The 20,590-nt window shown below is 36.0% G+C and overlaps 1 protein-coding gene and 1 long non-coding RNA gene across 12 annotated transcripts in view; one reads left to right on the top strand and one right to left on the bottom strand.

Moving 5' to 3' along the window:
- The window catches only part of LOC132680968 (uncharacterized), a 47,311-nt gene extending 44,731 nt beyond the window's left edge, over positions 1–2,580 (top strand). For all 3 annotated transcript variants that reach the window (XR_009610783.2, XR_009610782.2, XR_009610784.2), the window contains one exon: positions 1,741–2,580. This is a non-coding gene — a long non-coding RNA (uncharacterized LOC132680968). The remainder of the gene's footprint in view (positions 1–1,740) is intronic.
- TENM2 (teneurin transmembrane protein 2) overlaps positions 1–20,590 on the bottom strand; it is a 1,291,685-nt gene that overhangs the window by 941,303 nt on the left and 329,792 nt on the right. For all 9 annotated transcript variants that reach the window (XM_060634955.3, XM_060634958.3, XM_078446587.2 and 6 more), the window contains exon 3: positions 838–1,137. In XM_060634955.3, coding sequence (XP_060490938.2) covers positions 838–1,063 — 226 coding nt within the window. In that variant the 5' untranslated portion in view covers positions 1,064–1,137. The remainder of the gene's footprint in view (positions 1–837; positions 1,138–20,590) is intronic.

Genomic DNA, 20,590 nt, shown 5'->3' with positions numbered 1-20,590 from the left:
CCTCTCAGCACTGTTTATGCTTTAGTCTATATATCCATACATTTACAGCAACCCCTGACAAGTGATGACAAACTTCCACATGGATATTGGATATGAAGAGAATGCCAACTGTTAGCACTTGAGAAAAATATTCTCCTCCCTTAAGAAATCAAAATACTGTAAGACAAATAAGATTTGGTGTAAGTAGCAGGGAGAATTATATATGTGGAATTGGTTAAATAACATACATCGGTTCACCTATGCTCTGAAACACCAAAAGACAAATGCATAACTCAAGATTAACACCACATATGAGGTGGAAAGAAATTATATATTACACAGGACAGGGGAGGTTTGAATATGTTATAATCAATTTACCATTTGTTCAAACAGAATCTGAGAAGCTCACCGTGTAAAACAGTAGAAATTTGAACTCTTGGAAGTTTGTATGGGGGCGGGTTCAAGGGAAAGGAAAAAAAAAAAAACAGTTTAAAAACCACAGCTAATTTTCTGTTCCTGAGGACAGGGATTCAGAATGAACTCAGGACTACTCCTTATGGAGCCCAGACTTTGCTGTACCTTATTTCATCTATCAAAACCTGCTACTGTGGGGCTCCAAAGTAACCACCAAATTGTCAAGGGATACAGTGTCCAGGACAAAAAAGGCACTTCTATAATTCCCACAGGATTCTGATACAGGTCAATGAAAGAATTGTTCTCTTACACTAAACTCTAATGGGGAGATGATGCCAGCAGGCTGTGCTTCGGTTTTTACCAACCTCAGTGATCGACGCACAACTGTACAAGTCAAAAATGTAAGGCAGCTCAGAGCAACTCAGTGAAGTCAGCTCTACATACCTTGTCTTGGAAACTCATCTGACTCCCGGTGAACGAGGTCTGTGACTCGGTTTCCATAGTGCATCCTGCTGTCGTGGTCATAGGCCTTCAGAGTCTCACTGGAGCTATAGGACTTTTGCGTGGGCACACGGCAGTCTTCGCTGTCCAGGGAGGAACTTGTGTAGCGGCACTCTTTGCCACACCGTCCCCTGGTCAGAGAGCGATGTCGCCTGTCCTTTACGTCCATTATCCCAGATCTGACAGAGAGCCGATGCTTTCAGAAAAGGGAGGCCAAAGTTTTGGTACTTTTCACTTGGCCACCTAAAAACATCAAAGGAAAACAACAAGACTGTGATTATAAGAAATGCTGCCTTCAGTTTTGACTCATGCTCTGACTCAGATAAAAACATAAAAAGGAAATGTGTTCAGAGCACACAATCTCTTTTTGCAACTTAATATATATTGAAATAATCAGCCTAAATAGAATGACTTGATACAGTAAGTTAATTATTTTGCTGTTTAATAGATTTTGAGAAAAAAGAGTAGTGAAATAATTCATGTTTTGATTTCCCTATGTGAATACAGATGACATGATAAGTCTGTCACTACTGCAAGATTTTACTATGAAGCAGTTCAAAGCAAAACTGATTTTACCCATCTTTAATTATATTCTCTTTTTGCTAGAGAGGGTTTGGGGTAAAGCAAATATCAACATTAAATAAATAGAAGTGAAAGAAAGGTGTATAAGGCATAAATACATGCTACTGAAGCTTTGTGATGGTACCAAGTCATATTTGACTAATATGCAATTACCTAGTTGGGTCTGAAAAAAAGTAACATAAGCCATTCTTCACAGGCAAACAATACTCTTCTGATTTCTTTAATGAACCTTCAGCAAATTCTAATCAGTTTTTTTCTTTGCAGAACTGTGTCTTAAACACACCCGGTCCCTCCCTTCCTTAGTCACCTACCAACAGAGATCATGCTCACAAGAAGTCTAACTGGTACCACCACCCGATCATCAACCTACGCCTGCACATGCTGTTCTCTTCATTGCTGGGATATCTGCTGCTAAGAAGAAAAATGGGGAAGAGCACTGAATGCAATAGATAAGCTGATGAGAAGGAACCTCTTTAACATATGAACTGGCAACCAGAGAGCCCTTCAGTCTGTCACTTGACACCCTTAGCCTGAAAGTGTATGCCAAACATCCTCAGAAAACACTAGCCTTCTGCCTAGCAAATATGACAAAATAGCTTAGATGCCTCTAAGTTTCAAATGATAGGCTCTTACTGATTTCATTGGCCATGCAAAAGAGCATGGACCATAGGGCGAGGGCCTGGACAGAATGGACATACACAAAATTTAATTAAAATGGGAAATACAACCCAGACCCAGCATAATGATTTTTCTCCAGGCTACTGTTGCTCACTACCTCTTCAATACATTAGAAAATATTAGGTGAACAGATTTGTAGCTTAGAACCCTCTGCTCTTCTTTGGCTATTCACCACATTGTAATGGGATGCCTATTTATACCAAAGAAATAGCCTGTATGCATAGTAATGTGCATGGAATCTGTCCCAGGACAGCAGAAGCCAAGTTATCCCTCTCTTGTCTTTATACAGTAAGAGTCCCTTCTGGATCTCATAAACGCTCCTACTTTATATTATTTATATACTTTAGCAAATACTGCCTGTTATTATGGACAATTTTGTTTGAAAATCGGCAATTAAAAAGAGAGTACACCTGCTCTGAACACCAAGCACAGTGGTGTTGCTGCCACAATCACTCATAGGAGAGCGAATCCTTAGTTTCCTGGAGCCTATAGTTCCTGACCCAGGAAGCTGAGAAACATCTTTGAGAGTCACCTATCAAGACCCCAGGACCTGCTTGAAGGACACAAATACTCAATGTTGGAATGGAAGTTTTTGCTGCTATGTAGCCAACCCAAGTACCTTAACATTAATGCAATTTCTAGATGCCAAAAATCACCTTCCCTAGTTTAAAACATGTGATCTCAACACCTTGGAATTCATATTACAGACTGGTTAAGAGCATGACCACTGAAGTCTTGACTGGATGAAAATCTTATCATGGTGACTGATTAGCCAGAGCTTTTATAAAATTACTCATAAACTTTTAAGTTCAATTTCTCAACCAGTTAATATGGAAAATAACAGAATCTGTTTCCTAAAGTTGTCATAAAAATTAAAATAAATACTGTGGTAAACCTAATACACTAACACATGGTAGGGACTCTATAAGAAGTAGTTATTTTTTTCCCCTCTGAATAATTATTTTTTTCTTAGCCAAGTAGTTATAGACTTGCATAAGACAGAGGGTGGCAATAATAATATAAATGCCTAAAATTCAAAGTTCTCATTATAAATATCAATACTTGAACTGCACACAGATTAAAGAAGACCCTCAGCACCTATTAAAAGTATACAAGACTGTGCCTACCAACACTGTGGAGCCAGTGTTTCTTTGGGAAATTGGCTGTTTTGAGTAAATTTTATGATTTCTCTTCTGCTTCACTGTAAATTTTTTCTTTTTACTTTTTAATGTTTTTGGTGTTCCTGACTCAGGAAATCCTATCTCCTCTAATTTGTATTGTGTTTTGGAAAGTGGGCTGACTTTCTATATGTGGTTATGTGATTTTATTTTATATATTAAAAAAAATCATGTTCTAAGTGGAAGCCTAAATGCTTATTATCTATTCATAATGTACAAGAATTTCAGTGGGTGGACATTTTGACATTCGGTTGTCCAGTGATCTTTTCCTGATAAATTCCTCTTTCTTGGGTATTCCCTTGATAGTTAAGTTTGTGAGCAATGCCATCTCTGGACAAATGAAATTTACATATGAGGTAAAAAATCGCAAATCTTAGTGAGAGAAAGTTAATTTCTTAATGAACTGAGCAGAGTACACAGACTGTTGGCCAACAGACATTTTGCACTCAGCCTGCCTGTTATTTAAAATTTTTTTAAATTTTTTGTTTATTTTTGAGAGAGAGACAGAGACAGGGACAGAGTGTGAGCAGAAAGAGGCAGAGAGAAAGGGAGACAGAATCTGAAGTAGATTCCAGGCTCTGATCTCTCAGCACAGTCTTATGTGGGGCTTGAACCCATGAGCTGCGAGATCATGACCTAAAGTCATACATTTAACCAAATGAGCCACCCATGTGCCCTGAGCCTACCTGTTATTTAAAAATTAGTTTTCAAGATTTAAAAAGACAACACAGGAGAATTTATACTAAACTTGGATCTCCTGCTTATCATGAAAATTTGGCAGTCTAGAAATTTCTGCTTCCAGAAAGTTGTAATAAACATATTTTATCTATTCTTCCCACTAGGTACATTGAAAACCCCTGGATATAATATATAAAACAAATATAAGAAGAATATGAGAGGAAAAAGAGAAGGCAGACCAACTAGGGCCTTCAGAACTCATGAATAATACTGTGGCAAGTTCCTGAAATTTCTTTTTGCCCTGTATATCCCAGACTTGGAGCTAAAGATACTGGCAACCCAGAAACATCAATAGGCACAGACAACAAAAGCTCCAACAAAAGCAGGTTGCCTCTCACCAAAGGATTAACAAAGAAAAGTCCAACAAGAAAGAAAATGTTGAGATAGTAACCACTTGCCTCTAGCCAAACAACATGGCAAACACAGTGGTCTGAATCCCACTTTCACCAGCAAAAGCCAGAGAAAGAGCCTAGATTTCCACAATGCTGAGGTGACGAGGCATCCTCATCTCAAACAGTGCTTTCAGAGACAGCTAAGAAGGCAGCCAGGATTTTCATCTCTTCCAAAAAATAATGAGGCCATCCTCTCCTCCTAGGGAGCTTGGCCTTCCATCCCCACTGAGAGTAGTAAGATGCCACTCTCCTCTGCTGGAGTGGCATAGGAGGAGGCCTAGTGGAGAGTTAGGACCTTCACTTTCTCTAGCAGTAATGAGTCCTTCTGCCTCTTGTTGGTAGTTGTTAGTGTCACTTGATATTGGTAACAGTGGGAATAATAAGGAATAATGAGGCACTCCTAACCCTAACACCAAGGGTAGTATCAGTGGGAGCCAGAACTCCTCCACTGCCTCCCCACCCAACAGCTTCTAATAAGGAGCTCCCTGCCCTTGGGTATTGGCAGAGACTGAGTGAGGAACCTGGACTTTTATTCCAATCTAGCAGTAATGAGGTGGGATCTCTCTTCTGACAGAACAGTGTCAGAGGAAACCAACAAAAACAGAAAACTTAAGTAAGACATAGAATCTCATAACATGATGACACCAAATGTGTAGGCTTCAACAAAAAGAAGAAAAAAAATATACCAAGAACTAAAACGATCTTAAGCTGAAGGAAAAAGCAATCAATAGATGCCAACACTGAGATGACAAGACATCGGACTTATTAGACATAGATTTTAAAATAGCCATCATAAAACTCTTCAGTGAGCAATTACAGACACACTTAAATGAAAAATATAGAGACTCATAAAAAAGACAAGAAGTCTCAGGAAATGAATAGAAGATATAAAGAAGACTCTAAAAGAAATTTTTAGAACTAAACAATTCTAAATTGTTTAGAATTATTATTAATTATTATTATTAAATTATCTAAATATATACAGTAGATGGGTTCAAGAGCAGAATGGAGGGATGAAAGAAAGAATGAGGAAATTTGAAAATTGGACAATGGAAATTACTCAAACTATACCACAGATTAAAAAATAGCCTAGGGAAAAAATGCAAAGAGCCTTAGGGAGCTGTAGACCTAATATTTATGTCAGTCTCATTATGAAAGGGGAAAGAGAGAAGGCTGAGAAAGTGCTGAAATAGCAGATAAATACACACAAATTTGCAAAAGACATAAAGCTACACATTCAAGAGGCTGAACAAACACCAAAGAGAATAAATCCAAATGCATCCGTATCAAGACATATCATGGTTAAACTTCAGAAAAGTTAAGACAGAGATAATTTTGAAAGCAGTGAAAGAAAAATTACCTTAATACAGAGCATAGCAATTTGAATGAAAATGGTTTTCTCATCAGAAACCATAAAAATCAGAAAGAAATAGCACAATGTTTTTCAAATGCTGAAAAAAATTGGAAGTTTCAATCCAGAATCTTATAACCAGTAAAGATATCCTTCCAGAATGAAGGATAAAACATGGCATCACAAATAAAGAAAAAAACTAAGATAATTTATCAATATCAAAAATAGACACACAGATCAATAGAAGAGAATAGAAAACCCAGACATAAACTCATAATTACATGGTAAATTAAACTTTGACAAATAAGGCAGGAATATGCACGAGAAAAAGACAGTTTCTTTCTCAACAAACAGTGTTGAGAAAACTAGACAGCTACACACTGGACCACTTTCTTACCCCATATACAAAAATAAACTCAAAATGGATTAAGGAGCTAAATGTGAGACATGAAGCCATAAATATCCTAGAAGAGAGCATAGGCAGTAATTTCTCTGACATTGGCCCCAAAACATCTTTCTAGATATGTCTCCTAAAACAAGGAAAACAAAAGCAAAAATAACATATTGGACTGCATCAAGATAAAAAGCTTCCATACAGCAAAGGAAACAATCAACAAAACTAAAAGACAACCTACAGAATTAAAGAAGATATTTACAACTGACATATTTGACAAATGGTTAGTATCCAAAGTATATAAAAACAGAGACAACTCAACACCAAAAAAGCAAACAATCCAATTAAACATGGGAAGAAGACATGAACAGACATTTCTCCAAAGAAGACATATAGATAGCCAACACAAATGAAAAATGCTCAACATCACTCATCATCAGGGAAATGCAAATCAAAACTACAATGAGATATCATCTCACACCTACCAGAATGGCTAAAATCAAAAACATAAGAAACAAGTGTGGCAAGAATGTGGAGAAAAAGGAATACTCGTGCGCTGTTGGTGAGAATGCAAACTGGTGCAGCCACTGTGGAAAGCAGCATAAAAGTTCTTCAAAAAATTAAAAATAGAACTACCCCAGTAATCCCACTACTGTATATTTACCCAAAGAACACAAAAACACTAATTCAAAGTGATACATGCACCCCATGTTTATTTCAGCATTATCTACAGTAGCCAAATTATGGAAGCAACCTAAGTATCTATTGATAGATTAATGTATAAAGAATATGTGGTATATAGGTATGTATGTATACATATACATATATGTATATACATATACGTATATACATGTATACATGTATACATATATACATGTATGTATACATGTATACATATATACATGTATACATATATGTATATGTACATATACATATATATGTATATATACACATATACATATATATGTACATATACATATATGTGTATATATATATAATGGAATATTATTCAGCCACAACAAGAATGAAATCTTGCCATTCGCAACTATGTGGATGGAACTAGAGGGTATTATACTAAGCGAAATTAGTCAGAGAAAGACAAATATCATAGCATTTCACTTACATGTGGAATTTTAGAAACGAAACAATGATCAAAGGAGACAGAGAGACAGAGAGACAGAGAGAGAGAGAGAGAGAGAGAGAGAGAGAGAGAAAGAGAAAGAAACTGAAAAACAGATTCCTAACTATAGAGAAAAAACAGATGGTTACCAGAGGATAAGTGGGAGGAGCGAAATAGGTCAAAGGGATTAAGAGTACCCTTATCTTGAAGAGTACTAATATATGAAATTGTTGAATCACTATCTTGCACACCTGAAAGGAATTTAATACTACATGTTAACTACATTGGAACTCAAATGAATGAATGGATATATTTTTTTAATTAAATGCCTGGAGAGAAAGACAGATACCATATGTTTTCACTCATGTGGATCCTGAGAAACTTAACAGAAGACCATGGGGGAGGGGAAGTGGGAAAAAAAAAGTTACAGAGAAGGAGTGAGGCAAACTGTAAGAGACTCTTAAATACTAAGAACAATCTGAGGATTGATGGGGGTGCAGGAAAGGGAAAGTGGGTAATGGGCATTGAGAAAGGCACCTGTTGCTATGACTAATGGGTATTGTATGGAAACCAATTTAACAATATATTTAATAAAAAAATAAATGCCTGGAAACATTTAAAAAAAACTAAGATAATTTACCACCAGCAGACTTAATTCTAAAGGAATAAACAGTTCTCTAAAACAGAAAGGAAACAATGAAAAGAGAAATTTTAGAAATAATAAAAGGAGAAATCAGAAAGGAAAAAAAGACATGGTAAGCAAAACTATGAGTAAACCCTGTACATTTTCTACTTTGGAGTGTTCCAAATTATTTTCAAAGGTTAAAGTAAAAATTATAACACTGTATGATGAGGTTCTAAATGCATACAGAGAACATATTTATGAAATTATATGATAAATGGGGACGGTAAAGTGACATAAAGGGAGGAAGGGTTTCCACAATTCACTCAAACTGGTAAAATGATGAAGGTCATTAACTGTGATAAAATATGTAAGTATAATGTAAAAACTAAAAAAGTTATACAAAGAGATGTACTCAAAAACACTTTAGATAAGTCAATATGGAGTTTTAAAAAACATTCAATACTCACAGGAAAGTAGGAAGAAGAGAGAAGTAAAAAATAAAACAAAAGAATAAATAGAAAACAAAACATAAAATGGCACACTTATTCATGAAATAGCAATAATTACATTAAATGGTAAGTAGTCTAAATATACAAATTAAGAGACAGAGATCTGCAGACTAAATTAAAAAAATACGACCTAACTCTATGCTGTCAACAAGGTCACTTTAAATATAATGGTGTAGGCATGTTGAAAGAAAAACTACAGCAAAGATACATAATACAAACATTAAAGAAAACAAGAGGGTTTATATTAATATTATTTAAAGCAGACTTTACAGAAAGGAAAATCAGCGGAGAGAGAAAACAAAATTATGTAATGATGAAAGGACAAATCCTCCAGGAAGAAACAGCAACTCTAAATAGGTATGTACCAAAAACCGAATTGTAAAATATGTGAAGTAAAACATGATAGAACTGAAAAAAAAAATAAATGAATATACAATTACAGTTGGAGATTTCAACACTGGAGTCCCACTGATGGATAAAGCAACTAGACAGAAAATCAAGAAGGAGACAGAAGAATTCCCCATGGCACAAAAAAAGACACTCAGATAAATGGAACAGAATAGAGAACCCAGAAATGGACCCACAAACGTATGGCCAACTAATCTGTGGCAAAGCAAGAAAGAATATCCAATGGAATAAAGACAGTCTCTTCAGCAAGTGGTGCTGGGAAAACTGGACAGCAACACGCAGAAAAATGAACCTGGATCACTTTCTTACATCATACACAAAAGTAAACTCAAAATGGATGGGTGAAACACATAAATGTAAGACAGGAAGCCATCAGAATCCTTGAGGAGAAAGCAGGCAAAAATCTCTTTGATCTTGGCCGCAGCAACTTCTTACTCAACATGTCTCCAGAGGCAAGGGAAACAAAAGCAAAAATGAACTACTGGGACCACATGGAAATAAAAAGCTTCTGCACAGCGAAGGATACAATCAGCAAAACTAAAAGGCAACCAATGGAATGGAAGAAGATATTTGAAAACGACATATCAGATAAAGGGTAGGTATCCAAAATCTATACAAAGAACTTATCAAACTCAACACCCAAAAAACAAATAATCCAGTGAAGAAATGGGCAAAAGACATAAATAGACACCTCTCCAAAGAAGACATCCAGATGGCCAACTGACACATGAAAAAATGTTCAACATCACTCATTATCAGAGAAATACAAATCAAAACCACAATGAGATACCACCTTACACCTGTCAGAATGGCTACCATTAACAACTCGGGCAACAAAAGATGTTGGCAAGGATGTAGAGAAAGAGGATCTCTTTTGCACTGCTGGTGGGAATGCAAACTGGTGCAGCCACTCTGGAAAACAGTATGGAGGTTCCTGAAAAAATTAAAAACAGAACTACCCTATGACCCAGCAATTGCACTACTAGGTATTTATCCAAGGGATAGAGGTATGCTGTTTCAAAGGGGCATATGCACCCCAATGTTTATAGCAGCACTATTAATAACAGCCAAAGTATGGAAAGAGCCCAAATGTCCATCGATGGATGAATGGATAAAGAAGATGTGGTATATACACAATGGAGTATTACTCGGCAATCAAAAAGAATGAAATCTTGCTAGTTCCAACTATGTGGATGGAACTAGAGGGTATTATCCTAAGCGAAATTAGTCAGAGAAAGACAAATATTATATGACCTTACTCATATGAAGACTTTAAGACACAGCACAGATCAGCACAAGGGAAGGGAAGCAAAAATAATATAAAAACAGGGAGAGGAACAAAACATAAGAGACTCTTAAATAGAGAAAACAAGCAGAGGGTTATTAGAGGGATTGTGGGAGGGGGGATGGCATAAAAGAATCTACTCCTAAAGTCATTGTTACACTATATGCTAACTAACTTGGATGTAAATTAAAAAATTAAAATAAAATTAAAAAAAAGAAAAATCCCCCAAAACATTATCAATCAACAGGGTCTACTCAACATTTATGGAATATTCCTTTCAATAACAGCAGAGTATATACCCTTTTAAGTGTCTCTGGAATATGTATCAAGAGAGAACACAGCCTGGGCCATAAACAAAAATTAAAAATTTTAAAAGAATTGAAATCATACAGAGTATGTTCTCTTAGCATAATGGAATCAAACCTGAATCAATAAAAAGAAGAAAATCTCCAAACACTTGAAAGCTAAAAAAACACTTTCCTAAATAATTCATGGGTGAAAGAAAGATCTCAGGTGAGATCAAAACATACATTAAAGTGGAGGAAAATGAAAATATAACATAACAAAACTTGTTAGAAACTGCACAAGCAGCGCTGAGAGGGAAATTTACAGAACTAAACACATCCACTGGAAAACAAGGAAATCCTCAAATCAATAATCTAAGCTTCCATGTCGAGAATCTAAAGAAGAAAAAAATAGACCCAAAATAAGGAGATAATAAAAAGCCACATTCAATGGAATTGAAAACACAAAAACAATACAGAAAAGCAATGAAACAGGTTTGATCATTGAAAAAATCAATAAAATTGGCAAACTTCTTGCAAGACTGACAAAGAAGACACAAATTACCAATATCAGGAATGAAACGGGAGATCACTAGAGACCCTGATGACATGAACAAGATTCTTAAAGAATACCACAAAGAAATCTACAAAAATAAATTTCACAACTAAGATGAAATGGACCAACTCCTCAAATAACTAAGTATCCCAACTCACCCAATATGAAATACATCATTTGAATAACCTTGTAACTAGTAAAGATATTTAATTGTATGGTATATTATGTGTGTGTGTATATATATATATATATATATGGTATAATATATACACCATAAAAAAACAGGGTTTATTTTGGGGATGCAAGGATGGCTCTGTATTTTAAAAACAATAAATGCAATCCACCGTATAAACATATTTCATAAAATGAGATACATCATTTGAATAACCTTGTAACTAGTAAAGATATTTAATTATATGGTATATTATGTGTGTGTATATATATATGGTATATATATATATATATATATATATATATATATCATAACAAAACAGGGTTTATTCTGGGGATGCAAGGATGGCTCAGTATTTTAAAAACAATAAATGCAATCCACTGTATAAACAGGCTAAAGAAGAAAAATCACACAATAATATCAGTTAACGTAGAAAAAGCATAGGGCAAAAATCCATATCTACTAATGATAAAAACTCTCAGAAAAACAGGAATAGAGAAAACTTCTTCAAGTTGACAGAGTTAACAACAAAAAAACCTACAGATAATGTTACACTTAATGGTGAAACACTAAAGTCCTTCCCCTACGAATGAGAACAAGGAAAGAATGTCTGCTCTTATCACGTATTCAAAATAGTGCTGGAACTTCTAGCCAGTGCAATAACTTAGGAAAAAGAAATAAAAGGCATATAGAGCAGACAGAAGGTATATAACTGTCCCTGTTTATAGATGGCATGGTTGCCTATGCAGAAAATCCTAAGAAAACTCCTAAAATAAATTAATTCAGTGAGATAATAGGATATAAGATAAACATACAAAAAAAAAATCAATTGCATTTCAGTTTACTAGCAATGAACACACGGGTACCAGAATGTAAAATATGATACTATCTTTTTTTAAAAAAGAGAGAAATCCTTAGATGTAAGTCTAACAACACATATATAGAAATTAAAGGGTAAAAACAGCACAACAGTGATGAAAGAAATTAAAGATGTAAATAAATGGAGAAACATATTATGTTTATGGATTGGAAGAATCAACATAGCAAAAAAACAAAAAAACAAAAAAACAAAAAAACAATTTTCCTCAAATTGACATACAAACTGAATGTAATTCCTATCAACTCCCAGAAAAAATTTTTGTAAATAGAGACAAGATTATTCTAAAGTTTATATAGAAAGGAAGAAGAACTAGAATGACTAAAAGTTTTGTTTTTTGTTTTTTTTTTTAATAAGAAGAAAGTAGGAGGAATCAGTCTACCCAATTTTAAAACTTTCATACCTGCAGTAATCAATCCTGTGTGACACTGGCAGAGGGACAAACACATAAATTAAAGAGAACACCATAGAGAACCTTGATACAGACCCACCAATAATACACCCAATTGATTCTTTTTTTTTTTTTAATGCAAAAGCAATTCAACAGACATAAGATAACGTTTTCAATAAATGGTGCTGAAATAGTTGGACATCAGTAAGCAAACCCAAAAACAAACAAAGAAAAGAGCCTTGACTTATTTTCCTACTTACAACAAAGATTAACTCAAAGAGGCACCTGGGTGGCTCACTCTGTTAAGTGTCTGACTCAGGTCATGATCCACTCAGGTCATGATCAAGCCCCATGTCAAGCTGCATGCTGGGCGTGGAGCCTGCTTGAAATTCTTTCACTCCTTCTCCCTCTGCCCCTCCCTCACTTGCTCTCTAAAAATAAATAAATAAATTAATTAATTAATTAATAAAAACTCAAAATGGATCTAGTTACTTAGATATAAAGCATAAAACTTTTAGGAAAGGCTTAGAAAAAACTATAAAACTTTGGAAGTAGAAAGGAGGAAATCTTTAGACTTGACACCAAATGCATTATCTATGAAATGAAAAATTAATAAATTGAACTTTATCAAAATGAAACACTTGCTCTGAAAAAGATCCTGTTAAGAGTATTAAAAGACAGTCTACAGACTAAGAGAACCTACATACAAATCATAAAACTGGTAAGAGGTTAAGTATTGAGAATACGTATGTATTTCTCAAAACTGAACTGTAAAAAATCCAGACAATCCAATTAGAAAATAGGCAAAAGACAAGAAGCAACATTTCACCAAATAGGACACACAAATGATAAATAAACACATAAAAGGTGTTCATCATCATTAGCCATTAGAGAAATCCAAGTTAAAGCCACAATGAGATATTACTACAGCCTTGTCAGAATGGCTAAACATTTCTTTCAAATATAAAGTAAATAAAAATAGTGACAACACAAAGTACTGACAAGGATATAGAAAAACTGGATCTTCATGCACTGCTGCCCTAATGTAAAATGGCACAGCCACTTTGGAAAACAATTTAGCTATTTGTTTATTCTCCTATGTGTGTGCACACATCTTCATCCATTCACCTACTGATGGACATTTAGTTTGCTTCCTTATCTTGGCTACTGTATATAATGCTGTGAGAAGCAAGGGTGTGCCTAGGTCTTTTGGAATTAATGTTTTCATTTTGGTGAAGAGATAAACAACTAGAAATGGAATTGATGGATTGTGTGATAGTTCTATTTTTAACTTTTGAGGAACCTCCATATTGCTTTTTGTAGTGGACACACCAATACAATGGTGAATAAGGGTTCCCTTTTCCCCACATCCTTGCCAACACTTGTTACTTCTTGTCTTTTTGATAACAGTCATTCTGACCAGTGTGAGATGATATCTGATCATGGTTTTGATTTTTCTCTGATCGTTAGTGATGATGAGTATTTTTTCATGTGGCTACATGTCTTATTTGGAAAAGTACAGTTTTTAAGAAACACTGAATGTGCAATTGCTATAAAACCCAGCAATTGTCCTGCTGGGCATTTATCACAGAGAAATAAAAATTTGTGTTCACATAAAAACTTGTCCACAAATTTTTATGGAATAATGTTTATTCTTGATAGTCCCAAAGTAGAAGCGACCCAGACGCCTTTCAATGGGAGACTGGTTAAACAAACTCTGGTATATCCATGATATGAAATCTTTCTCTGCAATAAAAAGGAATGAACTATTAATATACATAAAAATGAGGGTGAACCTACAGAGAGTAATGCTGAGTGAAAAAGCCAATCCCAAAGGTTATATACTATATGCTCCATTTATATAACATCCTTGAAATGACAACATTATAGAAATGAGAAGACATCAATGGTCTTCAGGGTTAAAGAGGGTGCCAGGGTGTGAGAGAAGTGGGTGTGGCTATAAACAGATAATAGGAGGAATCCTCTGGTGATGGAAATGTTCTGTGTCTTGCCCTGCCTTAATGGAGTCAATATCCTGGTTGTGATATGGTACTACAATTTGGCAAGATGTTGCTAGTGTTGGAAATTGACTAAAAGGTACTAGGGGATGTCTCTGTACCACTTCTTGAAATTGCACATGATTCTACAGTTGTATCAAACTAAAAAGCTTAATTTCTTAAATTTTAATCAGGCAATTGGGAAAACTTGGGCTCACACTCCATATCATGGAAACAAGTACCTAATCTGTGAGGTTACTCATTATTAGTATTATTAGTACTATTAGTATTATCATTTTACCACTCCTTTTGATTTTATCACCATTGTGCTTCACTTATTTGAACCCCCCCCCCTTTCCTGGAAAATACAGGTTGTTATGTTTACGACTTTTAGTATAAAGAAACACCGTTGTAGCCACTAGGAAGGACCACAAAGAGCCAGTTACACTGTGAGACGAAGCATTTGCTGACATATATTTCTTCTTAACACATTTCTAAAGTAATAGAATATCGGTTTTAATCCAAATATGGCTATATATCCATCCTTTATCTAATAAAATGCATGTATTTCCTACTGTGGACAAGCACTCTGTGTATAGCTGTCCTTGAAAGTGAAGGTCAACAATTCATGTGGGGGAATGCAAGTTTAGAGACTGATTTTAAAAAGTAATTAAAATTGCCTTGAAGCAGTAGGAAAGATGGTAACCAAAATTATAAATCTTTTCCCCAAGCCTCTGCTTTTTCCGGCACTGACAAATGGCAATCATTGGATGGCAATGCCTTTGCCAGCTCGTTACTGCTATGCTGAGGTTTTATTCCGTTACATTCCACATTTCCTCCCTTGAAGAGTGTTCACACTGCTTTTTTCATCAGTTGCCTAAGTGGGTTCCATCACTTTCACAGAACAGACTACAGAGATCTTGCCTGCAAGCCTTTGTCTAATTAACTAATCCTATGAGCTGTAACACAGTTCACTATGAACTTTTCAGATTATCCTTCTACGTAAAAAGGTTGACTTGTTAATCACTGACAGACCATTTGAGATGTGTGCGTGTGGATGTTATTGTATTTGTGTGTGTACCTGTGTATGTATGTATGTATATGTGTGCATGAATGATGGATGCAAAGGTGAATTTTAAGCATGTCCAATGGAGAGCTACTGTGTCCCTGTTATAACTAATACTGTAGGCAGTTGATTAAACTTGCCTCACCCTCATCATCATTGGTCTTGGATCACACCCTGGGCATTGTTTCACTGTGCTTAAACATTTGTATCTCATGAAGTGACTGGAGACCTTTGAGAGGTGTGGTACCAGGAAATGTCCACATGATTTGGAACTCTGTCAATTCTGAATACAGATTAATGTGACCACCTTTCTTTCTCATTTCAAGTTATGATACATCATTGAATAAGTTTGTCTAGGAGGGAGTGGGGGAGTCAGTACATGAACATCAAATAGTCTTGTTTCCTAATTTGAGCTGGTGTCACAGGTATATTAGAAATCCAATAAAAAGTTTCATTATGTGAGCATGTTTGTACTTTAAAAATATATTTTTTAAAAGCCCAATCAGAAAACTCCTGTAGAATGTCTTTCTTCCTTCCGATAACATGTTAATTGGACTGACTACTTGTTTCTTAAATATTGTAGGAGCCATGTTTCTATGTTTAAAAAGATATAATGGATAATGCATGATCCTTTTATCCTTAACTCCTTTGCCAGTTTTGCCTATTACCCAAATCAGAAATGCTAAGTCAACGTAAAAACAGTGCATTCACAGATTACTTTCCTGTGTATTAGAACTCCTTTGTGAAAGTGGTTTATTTTAAAATCTTTAAGGCACCAAATGCAATGTAATATAGAACCTCAAAGATAAAAGAGAGAGAGGCTGACACAGGGGAGGGAGTTAGAGACCCGCTCACTAACCCACACCACCACCCCCAAATAGAACTCCCATGGGCAGAATGTAAAAACCAGAGTGTGTACTCAAATATTTACAGTCTCTGCTCCTAGAAACATTTAAAAACAAGTCTGAACATAGGCATACTCCAACAGTTCTAGAGACAGAATATCCCTGTGACCTCTGGGTGGACTACAGAATATCTAGTTTAAAATCTACAAAAGTAGAAGACAGTGCCCTAGTAATTTAATGCACTAGTAAATAAGAGGTCAAAAGCAATTTGCTTTGTGTTCCCCTGTGCTGTTATATTGATATGTCTGGGGATAAAAAGCCAACTCTGGTTAATGTCCAGAGCAAGAAAGGATAAGCAAATTCACAATTGTGTTTTGCTCTCTAGCTTCAGAGCTACATGTTGCTGCTTTTAGAATCTGTTGGGGTGTCTGGAATCATGTGCACAGGAGATGGTAAGAGAAGTACCAAGATTATCTTCTGTCTATGAATTTTATAAATTGTGAAATGCAAAGACATCGTGGGAGCCAGCATACCCCATGAACAAAAACCATAAAAGGGCAAAAACATACCCTTACAAGTCTAGAGATTTGCCATCATAGCACAAGCTCATGTGTTTATATTCTTACTTGAATAGCAATGAAAAATCAAAAATCTATGTCAGATTGGTATTTAGTCTAATTCCGTGCCTTTTCCCCCTCTCCCCTCCAAACTGTTTAACATTCAAGAAAGTCAGCACAGTTATACCTCCTGCTAAAATTTCAATATGAAATGTGCAAGTTTAGTGAAGTCTTTGCCTCCTCAGCTCCACCTTCCCCACATGCAGACCCCTCTGCTCTCTTCCCATTTTCCTATGTGCCTCCTGAGATCAGAAGTCGAACAGATGGCTGTACCTTAGGCACTGGCTAAGTTACCGTAACCGGAAAGACAGTCCCTCCCCTCTACTCCTCCCTACCATGCAGACAGAGCTCAGAAAGGCAGTAGAGCAGACACATGAGCCTGCAGACTCAAAACCTAATGAAGGAAAGAATTGAACACACTCTTCTCATCCCGTTGAGTGTGCTCTTCTCATGCATGAGACTGAAAGCAGCACCAGATAATCAGAGGGTGCAAAGGATGTTGGGCTGCAGGTTTCTAGGCAAAACACTGAAGTAAAAACATTGTCAACTCACGATCTTATTTAATGAATGCCTACAAAGTGTTAGGGCTTGAGTTAGCTTCCTTATGTAAGTTAGCAATAATTGCACAATCCTGCCATATAGGTTTCCTTATGTGTGTTTTACAGGAGAAATGGGGACTCAGGAGGTTAAGTGACTTGCTGACTCCATTTATCTAATAAGTGTTCATGCTGAGATGGGGGCTGAGAGCTGTCTGACTCTGAGGCCTACCTTCATTAAAAAAATAATAACTCAGAGAAAAGGGCAGTCTTGGGACATTCTGCCATGTCCCTTTTAGATATTGGATTTGTAGTTGTCTGAGAATGCAACGTAATTGTCTCATGAAGGTCACTAAGCATATCATAGTCCTGATGTACTCAATAAGGAAAACATCTGATCAACTGACCAGTATGTTCTTCTATACGATGAGCAATGGAAACAAAGGAGAGAGACATTATGGGAAATCTCATGACAAGCTGTAAGGGACAGACCTCAGTTTCCACATCTGGAAAAGGAAAATAGCATGGCTACTTGGAAGTGTTAATGTGAAAATGTCAAATCGGCACATGTGAATCCCCTAATGAGAGATGCTCAAATTGTGACAGACTTCACCACTGTCACCATCATCCTTACCACTACCCTCGAGCATCAATATTATCTAGCCACTAAAAATTATAGTAACTGTTACTTAGTGATCCCCAAAGTACAAATTAAGTACTACTATTCCAAACAACATCTGTTAGGGTTAGTATCATAGCACTTTCTGAGGACAGACATATAGATACTAATAATCCCATTTGGTAAGCAATCTTTGCTGCATGAAATAGTTTCACTAACACTGAAAATGTGAAACTAAGATGGTCTATTACTACCACCCATTCTTTAGCAAATAAATGCACTTTGCCCCATATTTAATTTTAAATTTAATTTTAATTTTTTAAGGTTTATTTTTGAGAGAGAGAGAGAAAGACAGAGACAGAGACAGAGCATGAGTGGGGGAGGGGCAGAGAGAGAGGGAGACAACAGAATTTGAAGCAGGCTCCAGGCTCTGTGCTGATAGGGCTTGAACTCAGGAACGGTGAGATCATGACCTGAGGTGAAGTTGAATGCTCAACTGACTGAGCCACCCAGGCGCCCCTGCCCCATATTTTAAATAGACCACATTAAGTTCATCACCAAAATGATAATACATATAAGGGGAAAAGGACACACAAAGGACTAGTTGTTTATAATGAACTCATTAGCTGTCCAGAAAAGTAGATTCTGGTAACTGGGAATGTTGTCTGCAAGAACTAAATGTTGGACATAGAGATAGAGGCTCTGAGGAATTGGGATAAGTCTAAAGTATTCTGCCTAATAAAGAGAGATCCAGAAAGTTCTTAAGGGAGTACGTAAGTGCAGGAACTGGACGCAGAGAAATCTAGACATCATGTGAGGAAGGATGTAAAAGAGGCATATTCAGAGAGGGAGAGGAGGATGTGATTCTCCTCTGGGGACTCTCAGAGTAGAATGCTGGGTAACATTAACCCTTTGTGCCCTATGCCCGCACCTAAAAAAAAAAAAGATTAGGGGGAGGGCATTCACAGCACAATCTATAATCACCATTTTTGTTATAAATTTGATTGCACATGTGTGTGAGGATGAAGTCAGTACTTTCTATTATTTTACTATTATGAAGAAGCAGATAGCATTCATTGAGGATTTACTTCAATTACATGGTATGAGAAATGAGGTAAGAAATCCAGAAAAGGATTATAACAAGAACAGTATTTTGGTCTGTATCTGAGATGCTTACTCCTTGAGGGCAAGGACCTTGGCTCCTACCTGTAATCTATCTCCAGGAGCTGGCAGAGAACCACTGTCAAAGAACACTCAAAAAAGCTCTGTTAAAAATAGCTATGCATTTACATAGTATTGGATATAAATAAAAAAAATAGGATAAGTGTTTAAAAGGGCTTTGGCCATTTTGGTCTTTCTTAGTGTTTAAGTGTCCTTAACATATTTTTCAAGTCTATTGTTAATTTGCATGATTTACATGAGAATTTTCATATGAATTTTGTGACATATTCCCTTCTGCTTCATCAAACAAATACAATGTAAGTGTTCTCTTTCAAGATAGCCTCTACTTCCTTAACTAGGAAACAAAATACAAATACTGCTTTGAAAATTTTAAAATAGTACTCAAAGAATAGGAACTAGCCCTATTATGCAGAGAAGTCAGAATCAATGGTCTACCTTTGAAACATTTTTTCTGATTTGGAAAGTATGTGCAGAGTCCTAGCATGACTCTATGTCAGGAGTCAACAAACATTTTCTGTAAAGATCAAAATAGTAAATTATTTTCCTCATCACAGGGTCTGTCACAACTAGTCACTACCACTGTAGCACAAAGGCAGCCTGAGAAAATTCTTAATAGGCATGTTTGTGTTCCAATAAAACTTTATTTCAAAAAACACCCAGTGAGCCTGATTTGACCTTCAGACTGCAGTATGCCAACCCTTGCTAGGTAAACAGAGAGTAACCAAAAGAAAGAAGTCTGGAATTCTGGCCAATTATCAGCTTGAACCTAACCATGTTCACCAAGGATGTCTCAGATGAGGAAGATTTCCTTACCAGAAACTTCCCAACAATGTTGAAATAACAGAACAAGATATTCCTGGTGTGGCAGCAATAACCACTACAATATACCTAGAGAAAAGTGATTTTATTTAGGTTGCTGATTTGAAATTGATACAGCGTCTTAGGCCACAAGCCAAAGCTGGGCATCTCTTGAGAAGATAGTCTTGTAGTTAACTGCTCTCATGACAGAAGTCTGAAATTTGACCTTTTTGCATATGTGTTTAGATCTTGCTTGACTACTCTGGCCAATTATTATTTTGCCAATTATTTTGTGGCATTTAGATTTGTCAGTGAATATGAGACACAGTGAAGATGATATTAAATTATTTCTTATATTACTCTTCCTCTTGTTTTATTGGCCTCTCTTATTCTGCATGTACGAGACGAGACAGAAGATGATAATCAATTTACCAAACGGCCAAAAATACTGAATGTTGAAGTTTCAAGATCCCAAAGAATACAAATCCCCAAAAGA

Source organism: Panthera onca, chromosome A1 (assembly GCF_046562875.1).
Source record: "Panthera onca isolate mPanOnc1 chromosome A1, mPanOnc1 haplotype 2, whole genome shotgun sequence".
NCBI lineage: Eukaryota > Metazoa > Chordata > Mammalia > Carnivora > Felidae > Panthera > Panthera onca.
Note: the sequence above shows the minus strand (reverse complement) of the source record. Positions and strands in the feature narration are given on the sequence as shown.